This window comes from Tachyglossus aculeatus, chromosome 24 (assembly GCF_015852505.1).
Source record: "Tachyglossus aculeatus isolate mTacAcu1 chromosome 24, mTacAcu1.pri, whole genome shotgun sequence".
NCBI lineage: Eukaryota > Metazoa > Chordata > Mammalia > Monotremata > Tachyglossidae > Tachyglossus > Tachyglossus aculeatus.
Genome location: NC_052089.1, coordinates 14,218,951 through 14,234,125, shown reverse-complemented (window position 1 = coordinate 14,234,125; position 15,175 = coordinate 14,218,951). Strand labels below are relative to the sequence as shown.

At 37.9% G+C, this 15,175-nt stretch overlaps 1 protein-coding gene across 6 annotated transcripts in view; it reads left to right on the top strand.

The window, feature by feature from the left end:
• Window positions 1–15,175, top strand: part of ARL13B (ADP ribosylation factor like GTPase 13B) — a 47,255-nt gene that overhangs the window by 22,671 nt on the left and 9,409 nt on the right. For 5 of the 6 annotated variants that reach the window (XR_005456145.1, XR_005456144.1, XM_038766089.1 and 2 more), the window contains 4 exons: window positions 7,346–7,451; window positions 8,683–8,885; window positions 11,867–11,984; window positions 13,358–13,592. Coding sequence is in view for 4 of the 6 variants with exons in the window: in XM_038766089.1 (XP_038622017.1) it covers window positions 7,346–7,451; window positions 8,683–8,885; window positions 11,867–11,984; window positions 13,358–13,592 (662 nt within the window). In the remaining 2 variants the exon portion in view is untranslated. Of the gene's footprint in view, window positions 1–7,345; window positions 7,452–8,682; window positions 8,886–11,866; window positions 11,985–13,357; window positions 13,593–13,947; window positions 14,043–15,175 lie in introns of those variants that run through there. The other variant, XM_038766090.1, reaches the window with a different exon arrangement.

The following is a 15,175-nucleotide window of genomic DNA, read 5'->3' as shown; positions in this document are numbered from 1 at the left end:
CACTACTGTTTAACTATTCCCTTCCTCCGCACTTGTACACTGTGATCGTCTACAGTTTAAGCTCTTGTGGACAGAGAATGCTTCTCATTCTTCAGCTGAACTTTCCAAACATTAAGTACAGTGTATTGCACTCAGTGGGTGCTCAATTAATACCTTTAATAACTACTTAGTAGTCTAAGATCTCAGCTGAGCCTTTACGAGACAGGTGTCTGGCTCTACTGGACTCATGGCTAGGGGCTAGGAGAGCTTCTGATTCCACCTGGGATCCCTGTGGGGATAAGCAAAACCACACTGGTCCTTGGCGCTGAGAATTTGCCTCACTTTTGGTCCTTTTGTGGCTCCAAAGTGCAGTGGAGAAGTGATGGTGTGCAAGCTTGTAAACCATGTTCATGTTATCTGCCTGACTTCTGGAAGATTCTATTATAAGGTCCGATGAATGCTAAAGTAATTAACACTTGCCACTTGCCAGCATGCTACAAGTACTTTATTCAATTTATTGTGATGATCCAGTCATGTTAGGTCATTATTTTGTTTCCCTAGGAAAGGTAGGCTATTTATAGACAGATAACTTCCTTTTCTCAAACAGCTACATCATTCCTATTTTGTCACAAACTAAACCACGACAGTCATGTCACCCACAATAGAAGACATGATTTATTAAAGATATTCTTTGGGAATATTTCAGAGCTGCTTGCTGTCAGTTGAGGAGCACCAATAAGTTCATTTTGGAGGGCATTTGAAAATAATCCTATAGCCTTTTAAGAATTCAGAGAAGTGACCTGAAAATCAGGTTCAGCACAGCGTAACACATTTGTTGACCCGTGATAATTTAACAAGCCTGCAATTAAAAAAAAAAATGAGATAGGTATGAAAAAATGACCTTCAATTTTTTCTGCAGGTGCAAAAAGAGTAAGGTCTTCTTTGGGGAAAGAAAAACGTTGAAAGACCAATTCCTATGTTATCCTTTAAAAATGACTCAACTAGCAAGTTTTCATAAATGCACCCAGTTCCGCCAGAACATATATTTTCAGTACATGTTTTGACTAGAACACTTGTAGAGAAACGGAAAATGTCTGTCCAACCCTGCAACCTTGTTTGGATACAGGTCACCGTGGCAGTGGAAGAAATGCCTTGTGTGCAGGCTAGCATCGTCGGATACGGTGAAAACATTACAGCCCGATTTTTCCTTACTGTAGGGTGTTGTGAGAATGCAACCCTCTGCATTTGAGGAAAACTGGGTATGTAGTTTAATAGTATTTCAGTGTAGTGGTATAAACTAATATACTGAATTAGGGTTTTTGGAGGGGTGGGGGAAAATTCCCCACAATCTCCCGTGTCTCAAAAGGAGGAAAAAAAGAAGAGGTGGAGAGGTGATGCAGACTGACTAAAACCAATGAAGCTCCAGGAGGGAAGGGATTAATCTAAAGGATAAGGGAAGAAATTACTGAGAGCTGCTTCAGGAGAAAGGGGAATTATCAGGCAGGTAGTCTGGACAGAAAGGGATGGAATAGCATGATTCCCTTGTTCTTCATTGTGATCTCATGGGGAAGCTGTCTGAGCAGATGGGAAGTTTCTGTACAGTGTCTATGAAGGGGTGGCTGTGATGACTCCCAATTGGGCCAGGGAAGGAGAGGGCAAAGGTGGATGATTTGGATTTATCTTGCCTTGCTCATGCAGAAACTGGATTTGGGGCAGCAAAGGGAAGGAAAAAGAAAGAGGAAAAAGGCCTGTCAGTGATTAACCCCTCCATACTCCTTAGAGTCCTTCCTCAGGGAGGTTAGGATGCGGCAACTAGGAAGAGCATTCCACCTGGACTCCAGCCCTCTCAGCCAATCATTGATTGAACATCAATCATTCAATGGTATTTGTGAATAATAATGTCATTTGTTAAGTGCTTACTATTTGCCAGGCAGTGTACTAAGCACTGGGATAGATACAAGGTAATCATGTTGGACACAGTCCCTGTCCCACATAGGGCTCATAGTCTTAATCCCCATTTTACAGATGAGGTAACTGAGGCACAGAGAAGTGAAGTGAGTTGCCCAAGGTCACACAGCAGACGTATGGTGGAGTCGGAATTAGAATCCATGACCTCATTCTGAGGTCCATGCTCTATCTACTAGGCCATGCTGCTTATTGAGTGCTTACTGGTTATAAAGCACTGTATTAATCAGTTGGGAGAGTACAATGCAATAGTGTTGTTTGACAAGTTCTCTGCCCACTAGGACCTCAGCAGTAGTAGTAATAACATTTATTATTACTGGGTGCAATCAGTGGTATAGATATGTGTCTGCCAATCAGAATGCTCATAGATGTTGACTTTTCCATTTTCTTTGTGCTTGTATGCTTTGACTAAAATGGGAATGCTTGTAAGTGGTTAATTTTTGAAAATATTAGTAGAAAATGACCACTAAATACTGCTTTGTTCATTGTTATACTATTGTACTCCATTTAATTTCATGACTTCGGGCCTGGTTAGGAATTTGAATAATAAGCAAAGTTGTTTACTGAAGGTCTATTAGGTTCTTATTCAAATGAACAATAAGACTCTGTCCGCTTTCTTGTTGTTGGTTTTTTTTTTTGAAATGAAGTCAGTGAAAAAATATGTCTAATTATAAGGGTGGCCACTTTTTGTCAATTGTGATGAAGACACCTTTCATTTTGGAACTGGATCAAGGTTCCATTAGAGTGACAACTCATTTCAGTCATTAATAAAGCTAGAGCAGTTTTGATTTTTTTTTCCAGCTAACCAGAAACATGAACTAAATTTCAGTTCTTTATATAGAAATCAATGTCAGCAATCTGACATCCAGTTTAATCTTGTTTTTAATCAATTAATCAGTTAAATTTCACAGAGCACTTTTATGTGTGGGTTTTTTTTTGGGGGGGGCATATGTTTTGGATGGTATTATATGAAAACAGAACTATTAAAATAACATATTTTGGCCTATAGTTCTCTGAGGCAAAATGAAGACCACTTGATCAACAGGTGTAGTTTCAGTGCCAACAAGTTGGAGTGTACTTTAGGAAAAACTCCTTGCAGACAAAAATGAGGATAGCAAGTATACATACAGCTGATTTAAGAATCTACCCTAAATTAAGAGCAAGCAAGCCATTCATTTCAGATCGTCCAAGTCGTAGTCTAAGAACATTGAAATTATTTTCTGTATGAATGTATTGATACATCATGGAGATTAAAATTATTTTCATAAACAACCTTTTTCATGAAGGAGCTCATGTAGGGAATTACACAGAAGGCTCTTTAATTAATATAAGAACCTCACTTTAAAACCTGACACATCACTGCCCAAGTGAAAGAGGGCTGATCTGTTTGGACACTTAGCAGAAGATAGAAGAATGGGAAATAGTAATGTTTGTTAAGTGCGTACTGTGTGCCAAATACTAAGCTCTAGGTTATATACAAAATAATCAAGTTGGACACATTCACTGTCTTACATAGGGCTCACTGTCTAAATAGAAAGGTGAACAGGTATTTAATCCCTATTTTACAGATGAGAAAACTGAGGTATAGAGAAATAATGACTTGTCCAAGGCCAAAAGGCATGTGGCAGGATTCTATTTCCTGAAGTCTGATCATTAGGAGCAACTGACTCTATCACCTCTCAAAAATTACTACTGCTGGGAAAATTAAGCACCTATTCAATCAGTCAATCAGTCAGTGGTATTTATTGAGTGCTTATTGTGTGCAGAGGACTGTATTAGGCACCGGTGAGCACAGTTCCATAGAGTCGGTAGTCATGATCCCTACCCTCAAGGAGCTTATCTAGTGGGGAGATAGACAATAAAATAAATTGCAGATAGGGAAAACAGTAGAGTATGAGGATATGTATACAAAGTGCTGAGTGTCAAGGCTCTTAAAGGGCCCAGATCCCAGGACATGAGTGACACAGAATGGAAGGTGAATCGGATGGGGAAATGAGAGGTTAGTCAGGGACATCTTATTGGGATTATATGATTTTATTAAGGGCTCTGTGTTTAGATGTTCCAGGCTACTAGTTGCTTGTTTACTGAAGAGGCAGTGGCACAGTTCAGCATCCTCCTGGGGTGGAATTGGTGAGTCTGGAATTATACTGATCGTGCCTCAGAAAGAGAAAGCAAGAGAAATAGGTATGCCCCAGGACAGATGGGGTCCTGCCTTGTTTTGCTTATCTTAAGCCAAATTAATTTTTGTTTGAGAAGCCGAATGGCGTCGTGCAAAGAGCATGGGCCTGGAGTCAGAGGACCTAGGTTCTTATTTCTGCTCCACCATTTGTCCACCGTTGACCCTGGACAATTCACACCCAACGTCTCTTTCCCCAAGCTTTCTGTAAAATGGGGACTGAATATCTGTTCTCCTTCCCCCTTAGACTGAAAGCTTCTTGTGGATCGAAGACTGTGCCTGACCTGCGTGTATTACATATACCCCAGCACCTACCTATTAATTGTTTCAAATAGTTTTTGGTAGGTTTGAAGTGGTTCTCCTACACTTCACTCTGCTGGAACACGTTTTGTCTTCGTAGTTTGACTGGGACGTGATTGCGGAATTAGGGAGTATCCTTCTAACACAGTTCTGTCTGGACACAGCACAGTGTGTTGTTGAAAGAACTAGTTGTATGTGTGCGTGTATGCACGTCAGACAATGACTATCACAACACTATATTTAATGCAGGGTTTTGAAGAACACAACCCATGTTAAGGAAGAACTAAGTACTGAAAAAAATGAATCAGATGCGTATTTTATTTATTCTGTGTTAAATGCCCTAAATTTAGATTGTAAAAGGTCTGATATCTCTCTGGTGTTTTAAAGAGCCTATTATTATTTCTTACCTACCTAATGGACTTCGGTTACCCAAGGGACTTGTAGATGATGTTATTTTAAAAACGTGTAGCCATTTACCTAGCAAGCCCAGAGGCTGCTAGAAATTCTGAAAATTTAGCCCTCAAAAAAAAGTTAGCCAATTTAGACAAAGTGAATATTTAATACCAATAATGAAAGTTTTCCTTGTCAGAGGAAAAACAAGTGAAAGACATTTAGAGATATTACTGCAAGTATTCTGACAGCTGTCTTTTATGCCACTGGATTACATTCTTCAGCCTAACCAATATCAAGAATAAAGGTTTGACCAAGTTTCATATTAAAATAATTTTTATTACATTTTGTACATTCGTCATCTAGATAAATATTTTTAGTAAATGTCCAGTGTTTTCATAGGCGACTTTATGCTCAAGAAGGTTTTGGTAGACTAGTCAAAGGTTAAAAAAAACTTCTTGTCAAGAACAAAGCACCGTTTTGAGCATTTTTTCCCCATATTCGTACCCTTCAAAATCACTTATTTAAAAGCTTAAGCCGAAGTCAGAATATTAATATACATTCTCAAGACGCTTTTTAAATGTAGGAAACTATCTCAAGCACGGTTTTGAGCCTGTCCGATTTTTCCGTAGCAAGACTCCGTTGCCTTGAAACTGAAAAGCAAGTCCTTTACCATCAGTTTGATTTTGATCCGTGGCAAAGTTCCCGAAGCATCAAGCTTTATAATCTCCAGCAATATTAAGGAGTAAACACAGTGTTTACTTGTAACAGGACCAAAGCTTAGCCAACACAAACATTGTTCGATTATTTTGATAATTTTGTAACAACTATAATTGATGGGCAGTTACTACTTGCAGCTTAAAATTCAAAATAAAACCAAATCCTGTACCTTGAAATCTTGTCCTGCTGTTGTTTTTCTCCTCGCAGTTCCAGAGTGCTGCCTTTAAGCAAAAACTTGACTGGTTTGAGTAAGTTGTTTAAATAAAGAGGCTGCCGTTTACATTCCAATTTCTGTATGCGTTCTCCTCTAGTGGGTTTAATTGAAAGTCTGTCTAGTTTCTATCTCAAAAGTTAGAGGGAGTGGAAGCCAGGCTCTCCACTGGGCTGTGGAATTAGAAGAGCAAATTGCTTACTTCACACTTGGGGAATCTGGTTCTGCCTGTTGGAAGCCGCCCTTTAGTTTAAAGGTGATCATTTCCATTAGAGCTGGCCAATAGCAGGAAATGCTTGTTAGGACCGTCTGCTTGCAGTATTCGATACAGGCTTGAAAGTTCAAAATCGGTATAAAGCTTTTGTACTTCGGAATCACAGGTTCGACTAGAAAGGCAAATTTGAGTGAAAGGAAATGGCATACATTTCTATTAATTTTTAAAACTGGTGAAAAATAGGTGAGCAGGAAGAGGCTGTATCTAAATGTTGTTTCATGTTGTGTGCAAACTCTTATGTAAGGTTTACACTTCAATCTATCCCTTGAAATCAGACAAAATAACTACTTGAAATGTCAGTGTTGTTTAGTAGGATAAATCAAGGGCTGAACATTGAAATATTAGTCTTTCAGCCCCTTGTTGCCACTGAGGCATTATGCCAGAAAATTTTTTAATATTCCTGGATCTCAATTTCTTGACCTACTGTAAATCAGTCTTCCATTTTGTGCTTGGTGTTGTTGAGCCACAATAAATAAATGTTCATATTTATTTAACAAAGATATTGTTAACCTAAAAATTAAGTCATTGTCTTCAACTTGCCTCAGTGACTCAAGTTAAAGGAATCAATTTCAAGGACAATGGCTTAGTGATTACTGCACCGACCTGGAATCAGAAGGACCTAGGTTCTCATTTGAGGCCGCCACCTGTCTGCTGTGTGACCTTGGGCAAGTCACTTATCTGTGCTTCCATTCATTGCCTCATCTGCAGAATGGGGTTTGAGACTGAACCCCATGTGGAACATGGACTGTGTCCAGTCTGCTTAGCTTGTATCTACCCCAGTGCTGAATACAGTGCCTGGCACATTATAAGCGCTTAACAAATCCTATTAAAAAAAAAGAAAGGAAAAGGAAACGTCACATATGTTATTTGGACACATACCATCCTTTCCCAGGAAACGTCCGTCTATTTTTATCCAAATTTATTTGTCAGAAACTATATAATTGAAAATATGTGCAACATATTTGATGGCAAAATTGATTTGGATCATAACTTCTAGTGGTTTTGTACTCTCACCGAGTTCCTTCTAAAATTTTTTGGAGTCATATAGATCCAATTTTTTCCCCATTTATTAATTTTTTTTTGAACTCTGTTACACTTTAGAGTTCCCCAGATGTTCCATGGAGAATGAAGAAACAATGTTTTCCGTGTGGATTACTTCTAGTTCAGTGGGTTAATACAAGGAGTCTGAAAGTTGACCATTTTTAATGAGCAGGCTATTTTGAAAAGAATTCTTGATTAATGAGTTTGAGGTGGAATCATTTTTTTTTAATCCTACATTTGACTTAGTTAAGGTAGTTTGTAAAATAATGTCTAATTTTCTGTTTTCTAGATTGGCAAATAAGCAAGACAAAGAAGGGGCGTTGGCAGAAGCAGATGTAATTGAATGCTTATCGCTGGAAAAACTTGTCAATGAACATAAATGCCTGTGTCAAATAGTAAGTATTTTCTCGTGTCTTTTACCTGTTATGAAAGTTGCTGTACTATAAATGTGGCACTACACTTAGCAGTGATTCATCAACAGTGATTCCATCAATTCCATTTAATCCCTCTACACGCTTCAGTACCAAATGACTTCCTATCTTTTTCTGTGAAAATGCTGACTGAAAGCTATAACATGTGGGCTGCAAAGATTTTCAAAAATAGATACCCCCAAATCACATAATCCTTTATTCTCACCGAGGTAACCCGCCTGGACTTAGTTATCATTTTGCGTTGTAATTCATCAGTGGGTTGTATTGTGAGATCCTTAAGAGCAGGGGTCATGGATTTCCCTAATTTGGTAAACGGTCCAAGGGCTTAGTAACGTTGTACACATGAATGCCTGATAAATGCTCACTGATGCAAGCAGTGATGGTGGTGGTGGTTAGAATCAGATCCGGAACATAACTTAGGGGTATAAAAGCCAGTACTCACTGTTGCAACTGTTCACTACAGTGCCAGTGTGAGCACTGCCTGGATAGCTGTGCCAGGGAAGAAGTGAGGTAAGAATGCCAAGCCTTGACAACATTCAGCCTCTAAGCTTTGCCAACTCTCCCCATTGACAGTGGAATGCAAAAAGGACTACTATCTCATTAGAGGGATTAGATCTAGGAGCAGAGATTCATTTTAGCTGTGAACTTAGTTAAAAGACTGGCTTCCCTCAAGGTTAAATAGGCTCAACCATACTTCTTAAACTCAGGTTCACAGAATAGTCAGAGCCCTGTCACTTGTTTGGTGTCTCTTTCAGTGAACTTGGATTTCTGTTTCGTCTGAGTCAGTGATTGTATTTTCCTCGTGATTCACGTAATTGGGAGCCTTTGTCTCTTGGAGGAGTGAGTCTCTATTGCAAGTGTTATTTTTGGAATTATTGATAGAACGTCAGCCCACCAGAAGATCTGTCATTACAAGTAGCATTACTTGTCTAGAAATCTTGCCATAAAGAATTTCATCCAAAAATGACATTCCATTCAATGATTTTTTGAAATATAAAATTTTGAGTTATAGTAGCAAGTGTTTTCCATGGCATTAATTTTTGTTGGCTGCTGCTGTATTGTGGCTAACTGCCTGAAGCATTATTTTGTATAGTTCATTCACCTTTTTAGATACTATTGTTTTGCCAAGTTGTGGTTGTAAGTTTGTATTTGAAAGCCTGACATCGAATTCACTGTAATGTTTTCATGTTTTCAGGAGCCTTGTTCAGCAGTTATGGGCTATGGAAAGAAGATTGACAAATCCATAAGAAAAGGCCTTTATTGGCTTCTGCACATCATTGCAAAAGATTTTGATGCCTTAAATGAGCGCATCCAGAAAGATACTTTAGAACAACGAGCTTATGAGGAGCAAGAGAAACTGGAGAGAGCTGAACGAGTGAGAAAGCTTCGTGAAGAAAGGTACTGGAGTGCATCTGCTTAAAAATATATCTCAATGCCAAGTGGATGAAAAGTTTCAGAATAATTGTTTTTTTATTGTTTTTGTCCATTCAGTTTCCTCTGTTTGTATGACAGAAGCCATTTTTCTATGGTTTTAATTCATACACAAGGTTGGAAGATACAGATACATTTGCAATGTTCCTAGTACCAAATGCCAAAATTTAACTGGGGTAGGTATTTCTCATTGTAGTAATAATAATAATGGCATTTAGTAAGTGCTTACTATGTGCAAAGCACTGTTCTAAGCGCTGGGGAGGTTACAAGGTGATCAGGTTGTCCCAAGGGGGCTCACAGTCTTAATCCCCATTTTACAGATGAGGGAACTGAGGCCCAGAGAAGTTAATTGACTTGCCCAAAGTCACACAGCTGACAAGTGATGGAGCCGGGATTTGAACCCATGACCTCTGATTCCAGAGCCCATGCTCTTTCCATTGAGCCATGCTGCTTCTCTAGATTGTAGATTGTACTACTGTTCTTAGAATTTCTCTCAGAGATTTTGTTGGGATTCTCTCATGGGTTGTTCTTTCTGTTAACTTGTGGCATGTTGAATTTTTTCAATTTTTTCTAAGAAAAAGTTAGAGCAAGTCTGTTCATTCTTGATTTGTGGAACACTAAGCAAAGTTGTATTTTGTCAGCTTCAATAGTTTCTGACCTCGTTTTTCAGTAGAACAAAAATAACTGCGAAAATAACTTGAACATGACCTCTTATTGGGTTTCCAATTTCCATATTATCCAGAGGGGAGTTATGAGCAGACCAGAAAACATGACTCTAGCTTAGGGTAACTCAGTACGTGCCTTAAAAGTGTCAACCTGGACTAGTACCCGCTGCAGTACGGTAGTGGCAGTGCTAAACTGGATGAGGCAAAGGCAGAATGTCCCCACAGCGACAATATCCAGGATCAAGGAACAGGGACAGAATCTGTGACAGGCCGGCAAGTACCTAAGCACTTGTACATAGGCTTATAATCTATTTTTTTTATTTTATCCTCAATTTATTTTAGTGTCTGACTCCCCCTCTAGATTTTAAGCTCTTGGAGGATGGGATCGTATGTACTGAGTCTGCTTCCACTCTCCCTGGTTCTTAGTACAGTACTCTGTGCACGCTAGGTGCTCAATAAATATTAATGATCGACTTATTGATGTCCTTCTGGAAATGGAGAATGAAGACTCAATCTAGGGACACTGTCTAGACAGCTCCAAGAATGCCTTCCTAATGCCTGGCAAATCTGCCTCAGGTGAACACTACGCCTGGCTTGGGGAAAAATCACTCAATTGGTGGAGTATCTTTCCGGTTATCATGTCTCTCCCCTTGATCCTAAATGGTGAAAACCCACAACATCTCCATACACTATTAGTGAGACTTAAGATTATTAATTTTAGAAGTAATTTGTTGCTGAATTGTACTTCCCAAATGCTTAGTACAGTGCTCTGCTCATTAGAAGCAGCATGGCTCAAGTGGAAAGAGCCCGGGCTTTGGAGTCAGAGGTCCTGGGTTAAAAATCCCAGCTCTGCCAACTGTCAGCTGTGTGACTTTGGGCAAGTCACTTAACTTCTCTGTGCCTCAGTTACCTCATCTGTAAAATGGGGATTAAAATTGTGAGCCCCCCGTGGGACAACCTGATCACCTTGTAACCTCCCCAGCGCTTAGAACAGTGCTTTGCACTTAGTAAGCACGCCAACATTATTATTAAATATGATTGAATGAATGAATAATAATAGATGAACTTATTCTAAAATCTTTGATTTGACTCTATCATGGTTATTTCATGCTTTCGTATTTAGTTCATCGTTAGCATATATTTTCATTGCACTGTCTGTCAAGGACAGAGCAACCCGACTTCAAGCAATTAAGGTTTTTTTGAAATTCTTTCTTCTGCTTTAATAAAATTTTAGCACTTGTGGGGCAGACACCATACTCTCCCATTTTGTTTGGAACTGTTTGAAATCTCATTCATGAAAAATGAAGTCTACAATAGCAATAAGAAATTTTCCAAGCATTTTCAAGACTAGAAAAAATAGTATATTTAAAACAAGTTTTTTACAATACCTATCCTTCAAATGCTTATGCTGACTCCACTCAGACCTGTGAGCATTCTTTATAAATGAAAATGCTCCACTCTTAGGGACGTATAAAGAGATGACGTTGACCTTTTTGACTTCTGTGTTGAAATCTCATTGATTCAAATACATGTATAGCCTCCATAAAATAGTAAAGTTTTTGTGTTTTCTTAGTTTTTATAGATGAACATGAGGCTCATAGATTTGAAATTTGGTTTTACAGGATGAGCTCAAATAATTAATTGGAACTTATTTCAAATTAAATTACAGATTGCTTTAATTTTTGATTAAATATCAGGGATTAATTATAGTAATATAACATATTAAAGTTCCTCACCTGTAATGTTTTATTGTTTTTGGTTTCTTGTTTTTCAGAGACCTCTTTTGCCAAAAAGCAGCACCTCTTGTATTACTAATATAATGATTTTGTTGGAAGTGATTAGTCCTTCATAGGCTGCATTTTTCTGAGTGATAGGGCTATTTGTAGTGTTTTGTATTGTTTTTCAGTGGGAAAAAGCTGTTCAGTAAACCTGCTTATTGATGTAGGAATTTTGAATATTTTGGGTTTTGGCTATTTTATTAGCTGGCTTCCTTGGTATTTAGGTAAAGTGGTCTAGATATAGTCAGGGTAAAAAAATAGTCATGTGAATAAAGATAAAGAAATGTTCAGCAGCTTGTACTTCCATAGATGATGTAAGAAAATGTTGTCATTGCATTTTTTAATAAGAATGGCCATTGTTTGAACGATCGTAACTCAAAAGCAACTGTCAAAGGTGGAATATTTGTGATGTGAAATTACATATGCTATAAAAACATGAACTCATTTGGAGGCCTCTTTATCTTCCAGAAGGATTCAATTTTCTTCTTGATTTTCCACATAATAGGGAACAACAAGAAAGAGAAGAAGCAGAACACGAAGGGAGAAACAGACCTTTTGAGGTGGAAACAGAGCCAATCATTGTTAATAATCCCTTTCAGCCTATAGCTGCTGTAATACTCGAGGTATGATTAATGTAGAAGAAGTATTTCTGTTGGATTCAGCATCCCAATTCACTTGTAGCAAAGCAGTGCTTTGTTTTGTTTTTCCCCCCATATCTGGATGTGTCCAACTACTAATACACGTCACCTTGGCTTCTAAGCATCTTATATTAAAATCAATAGTTACACAAAACACTGTAGAAAAAGTTAAGCAAAGAAAAGATGGAGAAGAGGATCACAGGAAGCTGTTTTATATACTAGGTGAAATGAAAATCTTATTCCTGCATCTCCTCTTGTGAGGATTTGATGTTTTTGATGATTCATCAGGAAAAATGGTCACAGGAAGGGACCATTGCTTCCAGGAAGTATGTCCTATCGCCCATTGCTAGTATCTGATGTTATTTCTAGGAAGAATTGAGATCTATTACCATATGAGTATATTCCTCTCTCCATCTATTTTGGTGCTGCCATTTTAATGTTTGCTAGATCAGTATTCAGATATAATTTAAGCATATTATACCCCATAAATAGTTTTCTAAGTGTATTTAGAATGTAGTACTGAACGTACTATTAATTTTAATGCTTTACCAGTTCTTCAGTGATATACACGTAGCATTTGCTATAATACTAAGGTGGATAAATCAGCTTTGTAACGTGACCTGTCTTCATTTGCCTTCTTGAATTCAGTACTGTGTCTGCTTTTGTTTCTTGTTTTTCACTTGGTGAAGCAAAAATACTGAGAAGGTTCAATGTGTGGTTCTACAAATGGGTCCTTATAAATGGCATAAATGAATACAAAAAGCCGCATGCCACTGCGATATTTACTTAGATGGAAAACCATAATCCTTCCACAAACATGTTTACTACATTGAGAAGTTAGCATACCAGTAGGAAAGTATGATCCATAGGAAATATATAAAGTTTATAATAAATGGTAATTTGGTGAAATTGTATGTATCATATCTTTAAAGTACTAATTCTGATTAGGTGACTATAGTATTGAGAGAGTATAACTTTCTTTGAAAAAGCAAAACCTTCACTCTACTTTCAACTGAAATTTTGCCATATGCAGTTGTTTCCATGTATGATTTCTTTTCCAATTTATTACTAAAATACTTAGTCCCTATCTGCCAGTAATTGTTTTTCATATGTGCTTTTTATCTGAGAAAAGTGTATCGCTTTTGGATTATCCCAGTGTTCACATTCCTGGGTTAAGTTGTCTAATACCCGAAGTCTGCTTTTTTCTGCTCTGTTCAAGAAACATGTTAAGGTGCTGCTTTTGATCCAAGAGTTTAAATATATTCCCTTCTCACCTTCACCCTCACTGTTTTAAAATTCAAATATTCTAGAGCTACTCACGGCACACACAGCAAACTGATAGGCTTTGTTTTTGTTAGAATGAAAAAAAAACTGAAAAAGAGAAAAAAAAGCAGCCGCTGGAGAGTGGTGGAGACGACACTCATCCGAAACCTAAACCTGAGCAGGAACAAATGGAGACACAGAGCCATACCAGCTGTAGTAGCCAAAAAATAAATGAGTGTGGACTAGTAGAGACTTATAAAATGGCATTAACACAGCAGTTGGAGAATGAAGATGAGATTGACCAACAGTCCTCCGATTGCCTTGACCCAGGTGATAACTCTGATTTGAAAAGACCCACTTGTTACTGAGTATGTTACATTTTTCTTGCTTTGGGTCCCTTTTTCATAAACTGTGGGATTATTTTTCTCCAAAGGTATTTGATGTTTTCACACTTGCTCTATTTGAACCTTTGTGCTTTCATTACATTAAACGGGGCTTCATTGTAGGCGATAGTCTTGCTCTAAAGCAGAATTTGCATGGGAAATCTTCAGGAGATAATCATCAGTAGCCAGTTTTTCTCATCCATTTCTCCCTGGGTGAAGGAAACCCTTGTGTGAGAGCTCATGATGCTGTTGTATTGTCTTCCCTTCCTGCCCCCTTTTTTATTTATTAAAATTTCCTGTAGATTTAAATTTAATTCCAGTATTCTTGGACTACATTGGCCTTTGTGGAATTCAGTCAGTAATCTCCAGGTACATATGCTAGCTTTAAGCATTTTTCTTTTCATTTCCTATGTTAATGCCTTGTCCTAAATTTTAAAGACATGACTATTTTTTTGTTATTGACAAACTCAGTCTGCATTAATTAGTAGTGCAGTTCTGTGACTTTGGAGAGTTTCCAAACATTTTCCTCAACTGCCCAGAAAGGGTATCAGCAGAGTAGACTTCCAAATCCTTCCAGCCTCTATTTCAACAATCGCACATGTATTTCTTGAGAATTGCAAAACTAACACTTAAGTTTCATTCCTATCGGACACGAAACAAGAAAGGCATTTCTGTATAGTCTCTAAATTTTATTTGACTAGTATAGACACAAAGACTATGCCATTTGAGGGAGTTTCTCTGCAAGCCCTGTCCTAAAAGGTTACGGTCTCACTTTTCCTAACCACTTGCCATTGAGTATCTTGTGGCTTAACTTCAGATCCTCTCAACTAATATGGTTACTAGCTTTCAAGTTATCACATTACCTTATGAGGGAGGATTTTTGGGTGCTTGAGTCATAAAGTGTGAGTATATGCCTGCCCACGCTTTTTTCTGTGGCTTATTAACTGCTTGATCTTCCCAAGTCTTTTATTGCATCTCTCTCCAAAATACTCCTTAAGAAAATGCTGGATTGTAAACTCCTTGAGGGCCGAGATAGTATGTATTCATTATGTTGTATTCTTCCAAAGCACGTAGTACAGTGCCTTGAACACTGTAAATTCTTTTTAAATATCATTTGATGAAACAGTTGGAAATTGTTATACTCAAAAATGTTGCACCTCTTTTGGCCTTAACATTCAAATATACCAGACTTCCACCTTCTTCAATATGAGGCAAACGTATTAAAAAATGCAGGATGAAAAATAAAATAAATACTTATTATACAGTATATTTAAATTCTACATTCTTCATTTTTTTAATCTGTCTGAGCTCTGTCTCCATTTGATCATCAAGCTGCCAATACACTTTGCCTACCTCTTGTATTGAACACTAATGTAAAATATTTTCTCTAGTTTTGTCTGTTAGCCCCAAATTCATTCATTCAGTTGTATTTGCTGAGCACTTACTGTGTTCAAAGTACTGTACTAAGCCCTAGGGAGAGTACAGTTCAACAATGAACAGACACATTCCCTGCCCACATCGAGCTTACAG